Genomic DNA, 15,292 nt, shown 5'->3' on the forward strand with positions numbered 1-15,292 from the left:
AAAAAACAATGCATCCGACTACTCCTTTTCGCTGTAACTAATTCAATATAGCATTAAATTACACATTTCTCGCATAATAATAATCATCATGCACATTGCAAAAATCATTATGAGCACCAGCGATAACTTTTGATTGCAATGTTGCCCTTTGCGCGCTTCTTTTTCTTTCTCTTTTTCCCATTCCATTGCGAGTATAGTTTTTGTTGCAATTCACTCGTTTTCGTCCATTTTCGTCTTTGATTCGCATATGCCAAACCAACCAAAGAGAAAAAGAGTTTTTTTTCGTTCCTCTCAAATTAAATTTTGTAATAAAGTAAAATAAAAGGAGGCCTTTTTCGCTTGATTGAAATCACATGTAATTAAGCGATATTTGCGTGATTCCGCCGACAGCCAAACCTTAATAGTGGCATCTAAACAAGCTGATTTCAGTAATAATCGAAGAGGAATAATCTCGCTTTTTGATTATATTTTAATCGACGGTTTGAACCACAAAACATAGATATTATCGAAAATAATATCATTATTTCCTTAGACGATTCTCTATTGCAAACGGTTGCATGGTGTACTGCGCCGTTATCCATATGGTGCGTATTACAAAAAATATTACCTTGCATGTTGGTGAGTCCGATTTTAAAATTGCTTTGACTTTGGAACTCGTTTAATAAGAAACTATAAAAAATTGTAATGAATCGATTCTCTTCGTGTAAATAATTGCTTTTTATTTTATTTCAAAAAAAAATTAGTTAGAATAACATAAACATAGTGATGATAGGATGTTTTTCGAATGGTGGCCACTGTATCTTACGATAGCTCGATTCCCTGATCATAATCGGCTGGTACGTTGAAGTATTTTCTTCGATTTGCGATAAAAAGCATCACACAGACTGCTAGCAATACAATAATCAACGTTATTAAATATGTGTCTGTGTGTGATTTGTGTATTAATTTCGAGCATTGTTCAATCAAAACATTTTTTGGCAATTTTACTTCGTAGTTTGGTTCGTTTATAACGAGATTTGTATCAATGGTTGGTTTACATTTAATGCTTCGAATGCTTGTCTCACCGGCACTTAGGACTACTGACTTTGGATCGACCGGCAGACGAAGTTTGTCCCAATTAACCGACTTCAGAAAATGTTGCAGGTAAGTGCAGTTAAAATTGTTCCCTCTGATATCCAGCAATGTCAGCTGTGGAAAAAGTTCATTTTCAAATCCATTCAGGCTTGTAAGTTGATTTCCGTTCAAATACAGTGACACCAAGTCAGGTAGCATGGGTATGAAAATATTAAATTCCATTTGTTTTAAATAATTCTCGGCCAAATCCAACGAGACCAATTTGTGTTGATGTGAAAATGTTCCGAGTTCAATGCTGGAAATGTTGGTTCGCCTTAAGTTTAAATACTTCAAGTCTGGCAAATTGGCAAACGTTTCAATTTTCACATTGCCTATTGGATTAAATGCCAGATTTAATTCGATTAATTTTGTATTTTGGTTGAAAATGTGCTTCGGCAGTGTTTTCACGTTATTCTTTGACAAATCCAAATGCAATAAATTCGATAGATTTGTAAACACTCGTTCATCGAGCTCGGTCAATGCATTTTGTGATAGGTTCAGTGTTTCAAGTTCATATGCACCTTCAAAGGCGGATGCATCGATTTTCTGTATCGTATTATTCGCAAAGTCGACATATTTTAATTTGTTGGCATTGATGAATATATGCGATGGTATTTCGGTGATTTTATTTTTCGATGCGATTAAATGCGAAACATTCTTTGCTTCAACGAAATATTTTAATTCCAGAATTTCCATACCAATGTCCGAGATATTAAACGTATGCATATTCGGAAAATCGACGAAGAAATTCCGGCGCAGTTGACCAAATTGACAATATTTAAAATTAATTGTGCCCAGCCAAATATTTTGCATGTTATTGTTACGATTTGAACATTTGAATCGATTTGTACTGGGAAACACGTCACTCTCTTTTCCAGAAATTGAACATATAAATGTCACATTATAAGTACCAGCGATATGTGATGATCGATCGTGGACATAACAATCACTTATCTGTTCAAACTTTGCAAAACCAACAACGAACTTAACAAAAATTATACAAAAAATAACCGACAAATAAACGGGTTTTAACTTCATTTTTTCGAACGAATTGTTCCGAACCGATAACAGACCTAATATTTTGGAAGTCTCAATGATGACTGAAATGTAAATGTGACGAAAAATGCAATCGAAATCGTGAAACTTGACATTGATAAGCGTCGTTATCTGTCTTTAGAGGAAGCAAAGTACAAAACCATACGCATAAAACTATCTGCGTGATATTGTGATGCGAACGCATACGCATTGATGGTTTTTTTTTGGGTTAAAAATAAACATATGTGCATAAATGGACGATATGAATTCCATTTCATAACGATTGTATTTATAATGAGTTCGTTTAAAATATTTGATAACCAAAAATGATGACCACCAGCGAATGTTTTGCAGAGTAAACTATAAAGAAAAAGAAAAAGTAAAAGAAAGAAAATACAGAAAAAAATTCCGTTGAATTTACAACATTTTGTTTTTATTGATTTTAAAATTACAATACATAACTTAAAACATATATGCGTGTGAATTGATGATTAATTTTATAAGTTACATAAAAATGTCATGAAAAATGTATATATTCCCATAAATTATATATCATATAATGGTCTGCGTCTGCTTTTGACTTTAAATGTAGTTAATTAGCGTTCTTTTATTATTAAAACTTCGGAATGGTTCTTAAATTCCACGCTACTTTCGGGCACAAGTGGCCTTTCATTTTGTTGATGTTGAAAGGTAACTTGTCGTTTGCAGATTTGATCCAGATTCGCAATGACATATACAATGAAGAATATCAATAGAGTGACAAAAATCAATATCATATAAATATTGAGCAAAAATGTATAGCTGGTGACAGTTTGTTTTACTTTTTCAAGTGTTTCAATTAATTTTTCGCGAAAACTTTCAACTTGTTCAGGGCTGTTATTGTTTTCCATAACTTTGCAGTTGATGCCTCGAATGCTTTCTTCGTGTGGTTTGGTCGATGATTTATCTAACGGAAGTTCAAGTTTTTCCCATTTGATCGATTTCATGAATTGTTGTAAGTAATCACAGTTGAAGCTATTGTTTCGAATGTCCAGCAATTCCAGTTTTGGGAATAGGTCATTTGCAAAGCCATCCAAATGGGTGAGTTGATTTTCGTCCAAAAATAGAGATCGCAAATCGGGAAGAAGTGGCAAAAAGTGGCTGAAATCCAATTCTTTCAAATTATTTTCGGATAAATCTAATCGAATTAATTTTTGCTGATGTGAAAACGTTCCCAAACGAATTGTTGAAATGTTTGTACGTTTCAAGTCCAAATTTTCGATTTTCATCAAATGAACGAACATATCGATTTTAAAATCACCAATTGGGTTAAATGACAAATTCAATTGTTTCAATTTCGTTAAATTATCGAATGAGTATCGTTCCAAAATCGATAAGTTATTATTCGACAAGTCCAAAAATTCCAGTTTCGGCGCTGATAATACATTCGATTTGAGATGATGGATTTTATTGTATGATAAATTCAATATTTTCAAATTGTTCGCACCCAAAAATGACAAATTATCGATTTGTTCGATGGAATTGTTGGAAAAGTCGGCATTTGTTAGGTGCTCCGCACTAAAAAATAATAGCTGAGGAATTTCCGACAATCGATTTTGCGATACATCCAAATAAGTTAAATTCTTTGCATCTCGATAAAATTCCACGTGCATTATTTCCAATTCCAAATCGGACGCCAACAAAGTGTGTATCGATGGAAAGTCTCTGAAAAAATCGAAGTCCATGTCATGAAATTGACAATTTTCAAAGTTTATCTTTCCCAGCCACTTATTGTCCACTGTGTTCTGCATTTTTTGGCACTTGAATTTTTCGGAGTCAAACAAATGACTACTTTTATCAATTTCACCGCAAACAAATGTTATATTATCATCACCATAATTCTGACCAGTATTGTAAAATTTACAGTCATTGATATGTTTGTACTTTAGAGAATGTACGGAAAAGTTTGCAAGTATTGCAAACACTATCACCAAAACGTTCAACATCTTTGCGGTGGCAGAACGGTTTCAAAACTTTTAGTAAGTAGAATTTTTCGTGTTTATAGTTCGAGATCACAAAAATAACTGAATCCAAAATTCTCAATTCGTTTCATATCGAAAAGTCATCTGTCATTAAGAGCCAACATTACTAAATGCTTTTTTTTAGGTAACACATGCATGGAAATACCTAAAGACTTTTTATATGGGACATTGGCAATTTTGCAAATTAATATATTAACGAAAATATTATTAAATAAATAATTTTCCTTGTCTGCAACGATGGGATCTTTTGTTTGGCTGTGGAATATTTTGACGATTTCAAATAGTTTCATTTATCACAGCCAAAGTCATAAATGTCTAGTCAAGGTGAATACAAACAAATGTCACTGTCGCTTGTCATCGGTCTATTGTCTTCATTTTTAAGGCTCAAAGGTCATATGCATCCGATATGTTCTTTTCTTTTTCAAGTGTATATGTGTGCGAAACAGTGTTGTCATGTGTACGTATGTACTTGTGTGCGTTTGAAAATGATACTTTATTCACTTTCAGTTGTGTAGTGTGTATACGTATAGTGTACACATATACATGCATGCAAAAAAATGACATTTTTGAATGTTTTAAAATGTATAATGTAGACTAGAACACGTTTGTAGGATAAATTTCATTTTCTTTCACAGTTGATACTTACAATTCGTAAGTTGTACTAAATTGCAGCCGGTTTCGATTTTGATTTTGTGTGTATTTGTGCCATTTGTGAATTATTAGACGGCAGAAAGAAAATATATTAAGAGAAGTGCTATTGAATTCAATCGTGGAATTAATTAACTGTCTACATTTTTAGAAAACAAAAACAAAAAAGTTAACATTTTTCAAATTATAAAAATGGCGTCCAATGATGGTCAAGAAAGCGGTGAAATTGATTTGTCAGGTGAGAAATTAACCAAATTTCAGCATTTTTTTTTTTGTTCATTCAATTTCGAATTTTCATCAAATCTTTCCAAATTTACGTCGCAAAATGTGTCGCAATATTTTCAAAACAAACATCTTCAATATTTTTTCAAATATAGGCGAGGTTCTAAAAACGTTAAGTGACATATGTATGAAGGATATACATTCTGATGTGACACTCATTGTTGAAAACACGAAAATACCAGCTCATAAAACAATTTTATCAGCCCGAAGTCCTTACTTTCAAACATTATTTAATGGTAATTTTGCTGAATCAACCAAGGACGAGATCGAATTAAAAGTTCCGTTGGATGCATTCAAAGAGATTTTGAAGTACATTTACACGGGATGCGTATCGCTCGTCAGTTTAGAAACCGATATAATTATGGATATGTGTAAATTGACGGAAATGTATGACTTTGGATCACTAAAAATGGCTATGGCCAAGTATACGACGGGAAGCGTTACGATAAGCAATTGTGTTTCAACTCTAAATTCGGCTGGTTTATATTCAATGAGCGAATTGCAAACTGAGTGTTTGACATTTATGGATCGGAATGCCAGTCCTTTACTGGAACACGAGACATTTAAAACACTATCACAAGATTCCCTAAGCACATTATTGAAGCGGGATACATTTTATGCAGCTGAAATTGATATTTTCAAAGCGGTCCAAAATTGGTCAAAGCATAATCCAAATGCAGATGCAAAAGTGAGATCAGGATACATTTATCAGCACTTTCAGTAAATTCATTCATATTTTGAAATTTGTAGGAAGCCTTTTCATTTGTACGATGGTCATTGATGAGTTCCGACGAGATATTTAAGACTGTTTTACCAAGCAACATTTTGGAGCCAGCTCAGATTTTAAATATGATGAAAGATGATCGTGACTCAAGTGGCACGGCATCTCGTATTCCATGTATGTATAACTTTCATTCAAATATGACTCTTGTCAATGCATTCCCATAATAATATCAGTTTTCTTCCAAATCTTAGTTACACAAGAAAAAGACTTGACAACTTTGAATCTGGCAACTACCGAAAAGGGCGCAAAAACTGTTTGCGGTGGAAATGCATCAGTTCTTTTGGACGGAAATTTTACGGACTATGACTTACGTGCAGGTAGACTAATTTAATTAGTCCAATTGATAGATTAATTGTAAACTTTTCTTAAATAAACTTCACATTTTTTAAATTCATTTAACGTATATTTTAGGTTACACATATCATAGGATATGTCCTTTCTACTACCCTAAAATGTACGAAGATTTTAATGGAAAAAAGAAAATAAGTTCATCAATAATTGTTGATCTTGGAAGAGTCAGTATGATAAATTTCATTCGGATTTTGTTGAATGACAAAGATGATCGCTCGTATTCATATGTGGTTGATACATCTATCGATGGTGTTCAATATGAAACACTTATTAATTACACACGAAATTATTGTCGATCTTGGCAAAATTTGTATTTTTCTCCACAGCCTGTTCAATTTATCAAGTTAGTTGGTAAAGGAACTATTGGTATGATCCATCGCCGACATGGTTTCAGTAAGTTCTTCGTAAACAAAATTCCTTATAGATCGTTTGATGTAGTTGGATTGCAAGCAAATTACCTTTCAAAACAAAACGTAGAAATGATTGACGGGTTTATTAAACCAAATTATAACATTGCGAACTTTAAGATTGATTTTGGTGTCAAAGTTATTAAGGGCGTTGGTGGTAACAACATGTTAAATGACAATCCAAAAGAATTTACATGTCACGAGAAAATCCTCGGCTGCATTTTATTACAATTTAATCAACCTTACTATATTGGTTCGTTGCGAATGTTGCTTGGAAATGATAAGTACAATTCCAACAGATATTCGTTCTATATTGAAACTTCCACTGATACAAAGAAATGGAAAATGGCAGTTGATAAACGAAGCGAGAGTCTATCAGGATGGCAAGAATTCACGTTCAAACCACGCCCAACAACATTCATCAAACTGACTGGAATTCAAACTGACATTGTATGTATTTTTATTCACTGATTTTATTAGAAATTACAATGCTAAGTTGCAAGATTTCTGTAATATCCCTTTTTTGTTTCAGCCTTTCATCTGTACCTATTTCGAGTGTCCATGCGATCCGAATAAACCACTTATCATGTCAAAAACTTTTATTTGATTTCAATTACTCAGACAATATATTGAATTAACTGGTCAGTTGAGCTGACAGTACGTTAGCCTATTATGGGCTAAAACAATAGACGTTATTGTTTTAATGATGAATCACTTCTCTTGCTTTAATAGTAATGATTGTTCATTAAAACAATAACTTCTATTGTTTTAGCCCGTTTAGCCAGCTAACGTACTGTCAGCTCAACTGACCAGTTAGTTCAATATATTGTCTGCAATTACTTCAAACATTTATAATCTAGTAAATGGGACAATAGTTGAGATAACTGATTTTACAATGCAAATTTTGTATTTTAGTTTTAAATTTTCAAATAAACAATATTTAAAATGTTATTTACATTGTTACTTCTAAATTATATTCTGTTTGTGTAATCAATAATTAAGGGTGGTTGTTGATATTCCGCCATTCAATCGACGAAAATTTGTAAATTTTATGAAACGATCTTTATTCAACACCAAAAACAAAACGAAGAAAGTTAGCATAACGACGCACATGAATATCATGGAATATTCCAGGAAAGTGGAAGAGCCCCCATTATCGGAATTCTTCTCATTTAACACTGATATGTCTTCGCGTAATTCCGTAAGATTGCCCGAACACTTAACACCCCGTATACTTGTTTCGTCCGGTTTAATTGAATTTGATTCAACCGGAATGCGAATCTTTTCCCAGTTGACCGATTTCATGAGTTTTATCAAATGCGAACAATTGAAATTATTATGTTTGATGTCAAGAGTCCGCAATTGTGGAAAAAGTGAATTTGAAAAGCCATCCAAATCGATCAGTTGATTTTCGTCCAACTCGAGTGATTGAAGATCGTGCATGATCGGCATGAACAGACTGAAGTCCAATTTCTTTAAATTATTTTCGGATAAATCCAATAAAATCAATTTATGTTGATGTGAAAATGTTCCAAATTTGATGTCTGATAAATTGGTTCGTCGCAAATTCAAATATTCCAGGTTCGGCATAAACGAAAATATTCCGACTGCTAAATCGCCAATAAAATTATTGGATAAATCCAAGCTCTTCAAATTGATGGTTTGGTTGAATGTATTTTCATCCAAGCCAATCACTTCATTGTTCGATAAATTCAGAGTCAATAAATTGTTCATATTAAAGGCTTGTGGATCAATTTTTTTAATTTTATTATATGACATATTTAGTGATTTTAAATTTGTCAAATCGATGAATGTCTCACGATCGATTTCTGAAATAGCATTTCGTGATAAATCCAATACCTCAAGACTGTAGGCATCCGTAAATCCCAGTCGATCGATTCGTTCAATTGAATTATTGGAAAAATCAGCATACTTGAGTCGTTTTGCATTGACCAATAAAAATGCTGGAATTTCTTTCAGTGAATTTTGCGACAAAATTAAATTGCTAACATTTCTTGCTTCACCGAACATCTTTGCATCGAGCTCTTCCAACCCCAAATTCGATATGATGAATGTGTGCATTCGGGGAAATTGTTGGAAAAAATTTCGTTCGAGTTTCGGAAAACGACAACTTCGAAAATCGATCGTTCCCGGATAGTAATTTAGCACATTTCGCTGATAATTTGAACAACGGAATTTCGTTTGATCGACGAAAACTCCATTTTCATTCGGATAGTTGCCACAAATAAATGTTACATTATCGTTTCCAGTTATTATTGATCGATCGTAGAAATAACAATCACTGATATGGCCGTATTTTTGGGCGGATAACGTAATATCGATTGAACTCGCGCACATAAACAAGAAATAGTAAAATATTTTGGTCTCCATCATTTCAGAAATTTAACTTGATACGGTAAATTGAGTTGAAATTGTAAAAAAGAAATTTATACGTGTTTCAATGGCAGCAGTTAAAGACTGATCTTAAATGAATTTTTGAAATAATGTTTTAATAATTTTTTGAACAATTTTATCTCTTAACGGAAATTCAATGTGCAATAAAGTAATATACGTTTTAAATGCTATATCAGAATGTGGGCAAAGTTCGATGTCGATAAAAATTCGTTCGCACAAAAATAAGGTACCGAATGGTACCACATTTTAATAAGAAATGAATATATGATTGGTGATAAAGAATTCGTCTTAATACATTTTTTTCGATTACTTGATAGAAATATCAAAAAATGCAGAGTCAACAACATTTTTAAACTTGAACTCAATAACAAAATTTCCCAACAGGATATTCTTATCACGGGCTAAACCAACTTTTTGCGACATGTACACAATCTTTTTCAATGAACGTCTCTTATTATTATTATTGTTATTATAGACATCACCACACAGTCGACTTGACCTTGTAACATTGAGGTCAATTTTTAATTTTAATTTAAACCTATATTTTGTGTGAAATGTAATTTATTGAATTCCATTTATATGACAATGTAATGGTATGTAGTTTTATTTCAATTTTATCCTAACAGTGATTCTTTATTAAAATATTCTACTCTATTTGTTGCTGTTTGTTCGCTATTTTGTGAAAAGATCAATTTCGGGTATAGATTCTGTCGTGATTTCGTATGATCAAATATGCCAGCATTATTATGCAAATAAAACCCAAGATAAGTTTTATAAAACCGTTATCTTGCGAACTTTCTGGTGAATCTGCATCGGTAGACTCGTCATGTCCAGTCGCTTCACAATTGATTCCCCGAATGTTCATGCCCTGTGGATTAATTGATTTTAAGTCAACCAAAAAACGAATCTTTTCCCAATTAATGGACTCCATGAAGTGCTCCAAATATCTGCAGTTGTATTTGTTATTATTGATATCAAATAAAGTCAACTGCGGAAACAAAGTATTCCGAAAGCCATTCAAATGCGATAGTTGATTTCCGCCCAAATAAAGTGCACGCAGATCATGTTGAATCGGGAAAAATAGCTTGAAATCGAATATTTTCAAATTATTTTCCGATAAATCCAATGAAATCAATTTATGCTGATGTGACAATGCTCCACGTTCAATGGTCGATAAATTTGTGCGTTTCAAGTTCAAATGCTCCAAATTCAGGAGATAAGTAAATCTGTCCGATGTTAAATCGCCGACTGGATTAAACGATAAATTCAGTAATCTTAAATCACTCAATTCGTCGAAAGCGTGTTCTTTGATCATGCTTATATTATTGTGTGACACATCCAGTTCCCATAATTTGCATGTCGAAAAATTACGCGAACTCAGACCACTCAATTTATTATACGATAAATTAAGCATCCTCAAGCCCGAAAGTCCAATGAACACTTCATCCAATGCTCGGAGATCGTTATTGGAAAGATCAAGTGTTTGGAGTTTATTTGCACCCGCAAACGCTAACGAATCGATGCGCATTATTTGATTTTCCGAAAAATTAGCGAATGTTAGATTTTTCGCGTTGATAAATACCAGCGTCGGAATTTCAGTCAAGTGATTTTTTGATAATATCAATTTAGACACATTTGTTGCTTCGTTGAATATTTCTTTCTGCAGCGATTCCAAGCCAACATTTGATAGGTTTATTGTGTGCACATTCGGGAAATGTGTGAAGAAATTACGTTTTATATGGAAGTTCCGATTCCAAGTGGATAAGCTTTTGAACAATTGATTTTTTTATCATTGAAGAAAACTAAATTTTCACGATCGATTTCACCACAAACAAATTTTACATTATCATTTCCAGGTGTATCACCACCCTCGTAAAAATAACATTCACTGATATGTTCATAGTTTTGAACTGAAAAAACAATGCCAATTATATATGCAGAAGCAAACACCAAGCAATGCAATGTTTTTGAATTCATTTTAAATGGAAAGAGTGCGCACGATCGAATGCTAAAACATCCAAGCAAATACTGAATGCAGTTTTCATTTAAACCTTCATAAAGGTGTAATGTCAAATGCCTTTATTAAGTCCAACTTCATGCTACTAGTAGATTCGGAATGAAAATAATGTTTGAAAATTCTATGATATTTCGAAAAATGAACTAATTATTTTGGAAATTTTTAATCTGTTTAGAACAAAATAAATTTTTAAACATTTTTTGTACTAACACTTATTATTTAATTTTCACTATTTCTATCAATTCACAAATTATAATTCTTAGCACTAGCATGAAGTTGGTTATATGTCAACCTTTCTTCATTCGTATAAAAACATATTATGTTCACGCACACATAAATGTTGGAGAGTTTTGACAATTCCTCTAAATCAATGCATCTTATTTGCAGCAGAGTTTGTTGATTAAGAAAGGAAGTTCAAACTTCACAGATATGATGAGTGTTTTATGGCATTAGAAATATTTTTGAGCAAATAAATAATAAATGTAGGCGATAAAATAAACTATGTACGAACGCAAGCTTTCAATTTTCTTACAAAATCGAGGAAGTTCATTGATAAGTAGGCCAAATTCTTACTTTGCCTTGAACTAAATTTACTTACATTGTATACAAATGACCTCTGATTTCTCCTTTCACCTTTTTCCAAAAACATAAAAAATGCACAAGTAATTTACAGGATTTTATTCATAAAAACACTGTTGTAAGTATTTATTTTGAAGTTTCAAATAAAATTTCTATAATAGACAATACTTTTTCAAATGTTACTTTCAAATTGTTTCTCATTTGTGTAATGAATATTAAGATTGGCTGTAGATGGTCTTCGGTTAAATTGACGAGCATTTATAGCTTTATAATAATAAATGATCATAACCAAAAACAAAACAAAAATTATTAGAGTAATGATGTACATGAATATCATTGTATTTTTTATAAGAGCGATAGAGTCTCCAATATAGAAATACTTCGCATCTAACGTTGATTTGTTTGCCGTTGAAATATCGTTACTGGTTCCTTCGGGTAACTCTGGACGATTCATGTCTCTGCACTTTACACCCCGAATACTTGTTTCGCCGGATTTAACCGAATTTGCTTCAATCGGAATGCGCAGAGTTTGAAATAATGATTAGTTTTTTCAATTCATTTATTTGAAAATCAATTACCATTAGTTAATGTAAATTGAAATTTTCAATTTATTTTTTTCAATTCATTAAATTGAATTTTCAATCACCATTTACATTCAAATTGAGAAATGAATTGAAATTCATTTCAATTGTGTGAAGTTGCAGAGATTCTAGTTGGCTCCCATATTACTACTCTCGATTGTTTTCAATTTTTTACCGTCAATTCATTTATTATAACATTTTGAATGTAAATTAAAATGTATATATATTTAAAATTTAATATTGATATAAAAATTAAAAAAATTAAAATTTGAAACTGTTTTCATTGCTGCGATTTCTTTTAAACTTATTGACACAGCAACCGTTATTGTTGAATGTGCGCATTCAAATATTAACCTCACTTTTAACATTAGCTATGCACAAATGCCGCATAAGGCATCAATCTCTGCAACTTCGCCGTTCGAGTGTAGCCATGTAATTGTTGTTGTTCTTTCGTGTGAAGAGAAAAGGCTGTATTAAATGATGTATTTTGGCGCTCGTTGATAAATATGTATCGCAATATTTATTGACATTGAGAAAATATTTTTTTAATAAAAAATAAATTTTTGTTGAGATATCTAAACTTTTGTATAGATTTAAGAAAAAAAATCATTTATACTAATAATCTATACATTATTCCCGTGTGTGTATTGACATGTATGTGGTCACAAACGCCAGAGGTGACGAACGCCTCAATTTGCCTTAAAAATACGGGTCTTCGAAGAGATGCTTGAAAAAATCTAAGAAATTGCCCCGAAGGATGGCTATTTTTTTGTGAATACTGAAGAATGGATCTCAAACATCTTGTAGAATACTTATTTCAATACATTACTCCAAAATGTGTGTAAAAAAAATTCATTCAAACAAAGAGTGCCGCATTTTCTCAAAATGACAACAAATGGAATCGAGTGGCAACTTTGAAGTGATCTAAAGTGGGTTTTAAGCATTATTCAAGTAAATATTTTTACTGAATGGTAACTATTAATGTCTTACAAAACCCATGGAATACATTTTGAGGAAATTTAAATTCCAACTGGTCACCAAAAATCAACGTAACGACGATAAGTCACAAAATCTGAGTTTTTGACATTATCTCGTATTCCTTGCCACTATTTAGTACTGCGTTGTTCAAAATAGCGTTTTATCATCTTGGATGAGATGCGACAATGCCAAAAGAATAATACATGTCAATTTTGACATTTTTGGACAAAGATAATCCGGTGTTTTTTGTGAAAATGTAAGCTTTCAGAATTTCAGTGAAAAGCCATCTCGGGAAGTCATGCAGATGATGTCAGCATTTGATGAGTTTTGATACGAATCGATTCGTTATTTCGAATTTAGCTTGGGGGGACTTATATCTGCGTCCTGGGTTGAAAAATAGTTTAAAAATAATGACTCCTCTTTCGAATAAAGCCATAAAATTGAGAATTTAGGTGTATTTTGAGGTTATGTTCTTTCAAGTGCTATAATTTCTGACTCAGTGGACGGATATGGCTCAAATTTCGTATGTATGCCTTGAAAGGATGGTACTTTCCAGAAACATAATGGATTTTGTTATGGTAGCGCCCTTTCTTAGAAACGATACGAACTTTTCAGCCCGCCTGTTAATTATAATTGAATGAATTGGCATTGTAAAATTCGAAACACTGGGAATGCGAATCTTTTCCCAGTTCACCGATTTCATGAATTTTATCAAATGCGAACAATTGAAATTATTATGTTTGATGTCCAGAGTCCGCAATTGTGGAAAAAGTGAATTTGAAAAGCCATCCAAATCGATCAGTTGATTTCCGTCCAACTCGAGTGATTGAAGATCGTGCATGATCGGCATGAACAGACTGAAGTCCAATTTCTTTAAATTATTTTCGGATAAATCCAATAAAATCAATTTATGTTGATGTGAAAATGTTCCAAATTTGATGTCTGATAAATTGGTTCGTCGCAAATTCAAATATTCCAGGTTCGGCATAAACGAAAATATCCCGACTGCTAAATCGCTAATTGAATTCTCGGATAGATTTAAGTGTTTCAAATTGACGAAATTGGTATAGTTGAATGTGCTCTTATCTAAATAATGCACTTTATTGTTCGATAAATCTAGTGCCAATAAATTGAACACATTAAAGGTTTGTGGATAAATTTTCCTAATTTCATTGTATGACAGATTTAGTGATTTTAAATTTCTTAGATCGATGAAAGCGTCACTATCGATTGTTGAAATTGCATTTCGCGATAGATCTAATACCTCAAGACTGTTGACACCCATGAATGCAAAACGAAAGATATGTTTAATTGAATTATTGGAAAAATCAGCATACTTGAGTCGTTTTGCATTGACCAATAATAATGCTGGAATTTCTTTCAGTGAATTTTGCGACACAATTAAATTGCTAACATTATTTGCATTACTGAACATTTGCACATCAAGCGATTCTAACTCTAAATTCGATATGATAAATGTGTGCATTTGAGGAAATTGTTGGAAAAAATTTCGTTCGAGTTTTGAGAAACGTCAATTTCGAAAATCGATCGTTCCCGGATAGTAATTTTGCACATTTCGCTGATAATTTGAACAATAAAATTCCATTTGATTGATGAAAACTCCATTTTCATTTGGATAATTGGCACAAACGAATGTTACATTGTCGTATCCAGTTATAACTGATCGATCGTAGAAATAACAATCATTAATTTGTTCATATTTTTGAGCAGATACCATTATAGAACTCGCGCACATAAACAAGAAATAGTAAAATATTTTGATCTCCATTATTTCAACTTAATACCGAAAATTGAATATGGCAAAAGTCTTTGAATGATGTTTGGGCAATCTAGTTACTTTGGAAAATGGATCCTTACACTCCATTGAGTAATTTTTAACTAACAGCAAAATATTATGCGTTTCAATTCATTGTTGTAATCTTTAAGAGTATTCTTTCATCAAAGTTGAACTTTGTCTCACATTGTGATTAGTACACAGAGAGAAAAAATGTGGTATTTTTAATTCACGTTTGGTAGATTTAATATAAAATCAACCAACAACGAATTAAATTTACCATTTT

At 32.2% G+C, this 15,292-nt stretch overlaps 4 protein-coding genes across 4 annotated transcripts; 1 reads left to right on the forward strand and 3 right to left on the reverse strand.

Annotated features, from left to right (window-relative positions):
* Positions 1–753: 753 nt before the first annotated feature.
* LOC116341067 (leucine-rich repeat-containing G-protein coupled receptor 5-like) lies at positions 754–2,191 on the reverse strand. Its single transcript, XM_031767923.1, has one exon. It carries the CDS (start codon positions 2,149–2,151, stop codon positions 802–804), a length of 1,350 nt encoding a protein of 449 aa, XP_031623783.1. The 5' UTR covers positions 2,152–2,191; the 3' UTR covers positions 754–801.
* Positions 2,192–2,631: 440 nt separating this feature from the next.
* On the reverse strand, positions 2,632–9,103 carry LOC116340544 (toll-like receptor 6). The gene is made up of 2 exons (XM_031767096.1): positions 7,641–9,103; positions 2,632–4,148 (listed from the first exon to the last, which is right to left on the reverse strand). The coding sequence occupies exons 1-2, from the start codon at positions 9,033–9,035 to the stop codon at positions 2,745–2,747; spliced, it is 2,799 nt and encodes a 932-aa protein (XP_031622956.1). The 5' UTR covers positions 9,036–9,103; the 3' UTR covers positions 2,632–2,744.
* Positions 4,798–7,612, forward strand: LOC116341066 (BTB/POZ domain-containing protein 9-like). Its single transcript, XM_031767922.1, has 6 exons — positions 4,798–5,055; positions 5,195–5,787; positions 5,850–5,997; positions 6,075–6,200; positions 6,295–7,091; positions 7,174–7,612. The coding sequence occupies exons 1-6, from the start codon at positions 5,010–5,012 to the stop codon at positions 7,246–7,248; spliced, it is 1,785 nt and encodes a 594-aa protein (XP_031623782.1). The 5' UTR covers positions 4,798–5,009; the 3' UTR covers positions 7,249–7,612.
* A 619-nt stretch (positions 9,104–9,722) lies between the features above and the next one.
* On the reverse strand, positions 9,723–14,697 carry LOC116340545 (leucine-rich repeat-containing protein 15-like). The gene is made up of 3 exons (XM_031767097.1): positions 13,888–14,697; positions 12,033–12,175; positions 9,723–10,822 (listed from the first exon to the last, which is right to left on the reverse strand). The coding sequence occupies exons 1-3, from the start codon at positions 14,695–14,697 to the stop codon at positions 9,745–9,747; spliced, it is 2,031 nt and encodes a 676-aa protein (XP_031622957.1). The 3' UTR covers positions 9,723–9,744.
* Positions 14,698–15,292: the final 595 nt, after the last annotated feature.

The sequence above is a fragment of the Contarinia nasturtii genome, unplaced genomic scaffold (assembly GCF_009176525.2).
Source record: "Contarinia nasturtii isolate CC-2019 unplaced genomic scaffold, AAFC_CNas_1.1 Cnas_scaffold_695, whole genome shotgun sequence".
NCBI classification, from domain to species: domain Eukaryota; kingdom Metazoa; phylum Arthropoda; class Insecta; order Diptera; family Cecidomyiidae; genus Contarinia; species Contarinia nasturtii.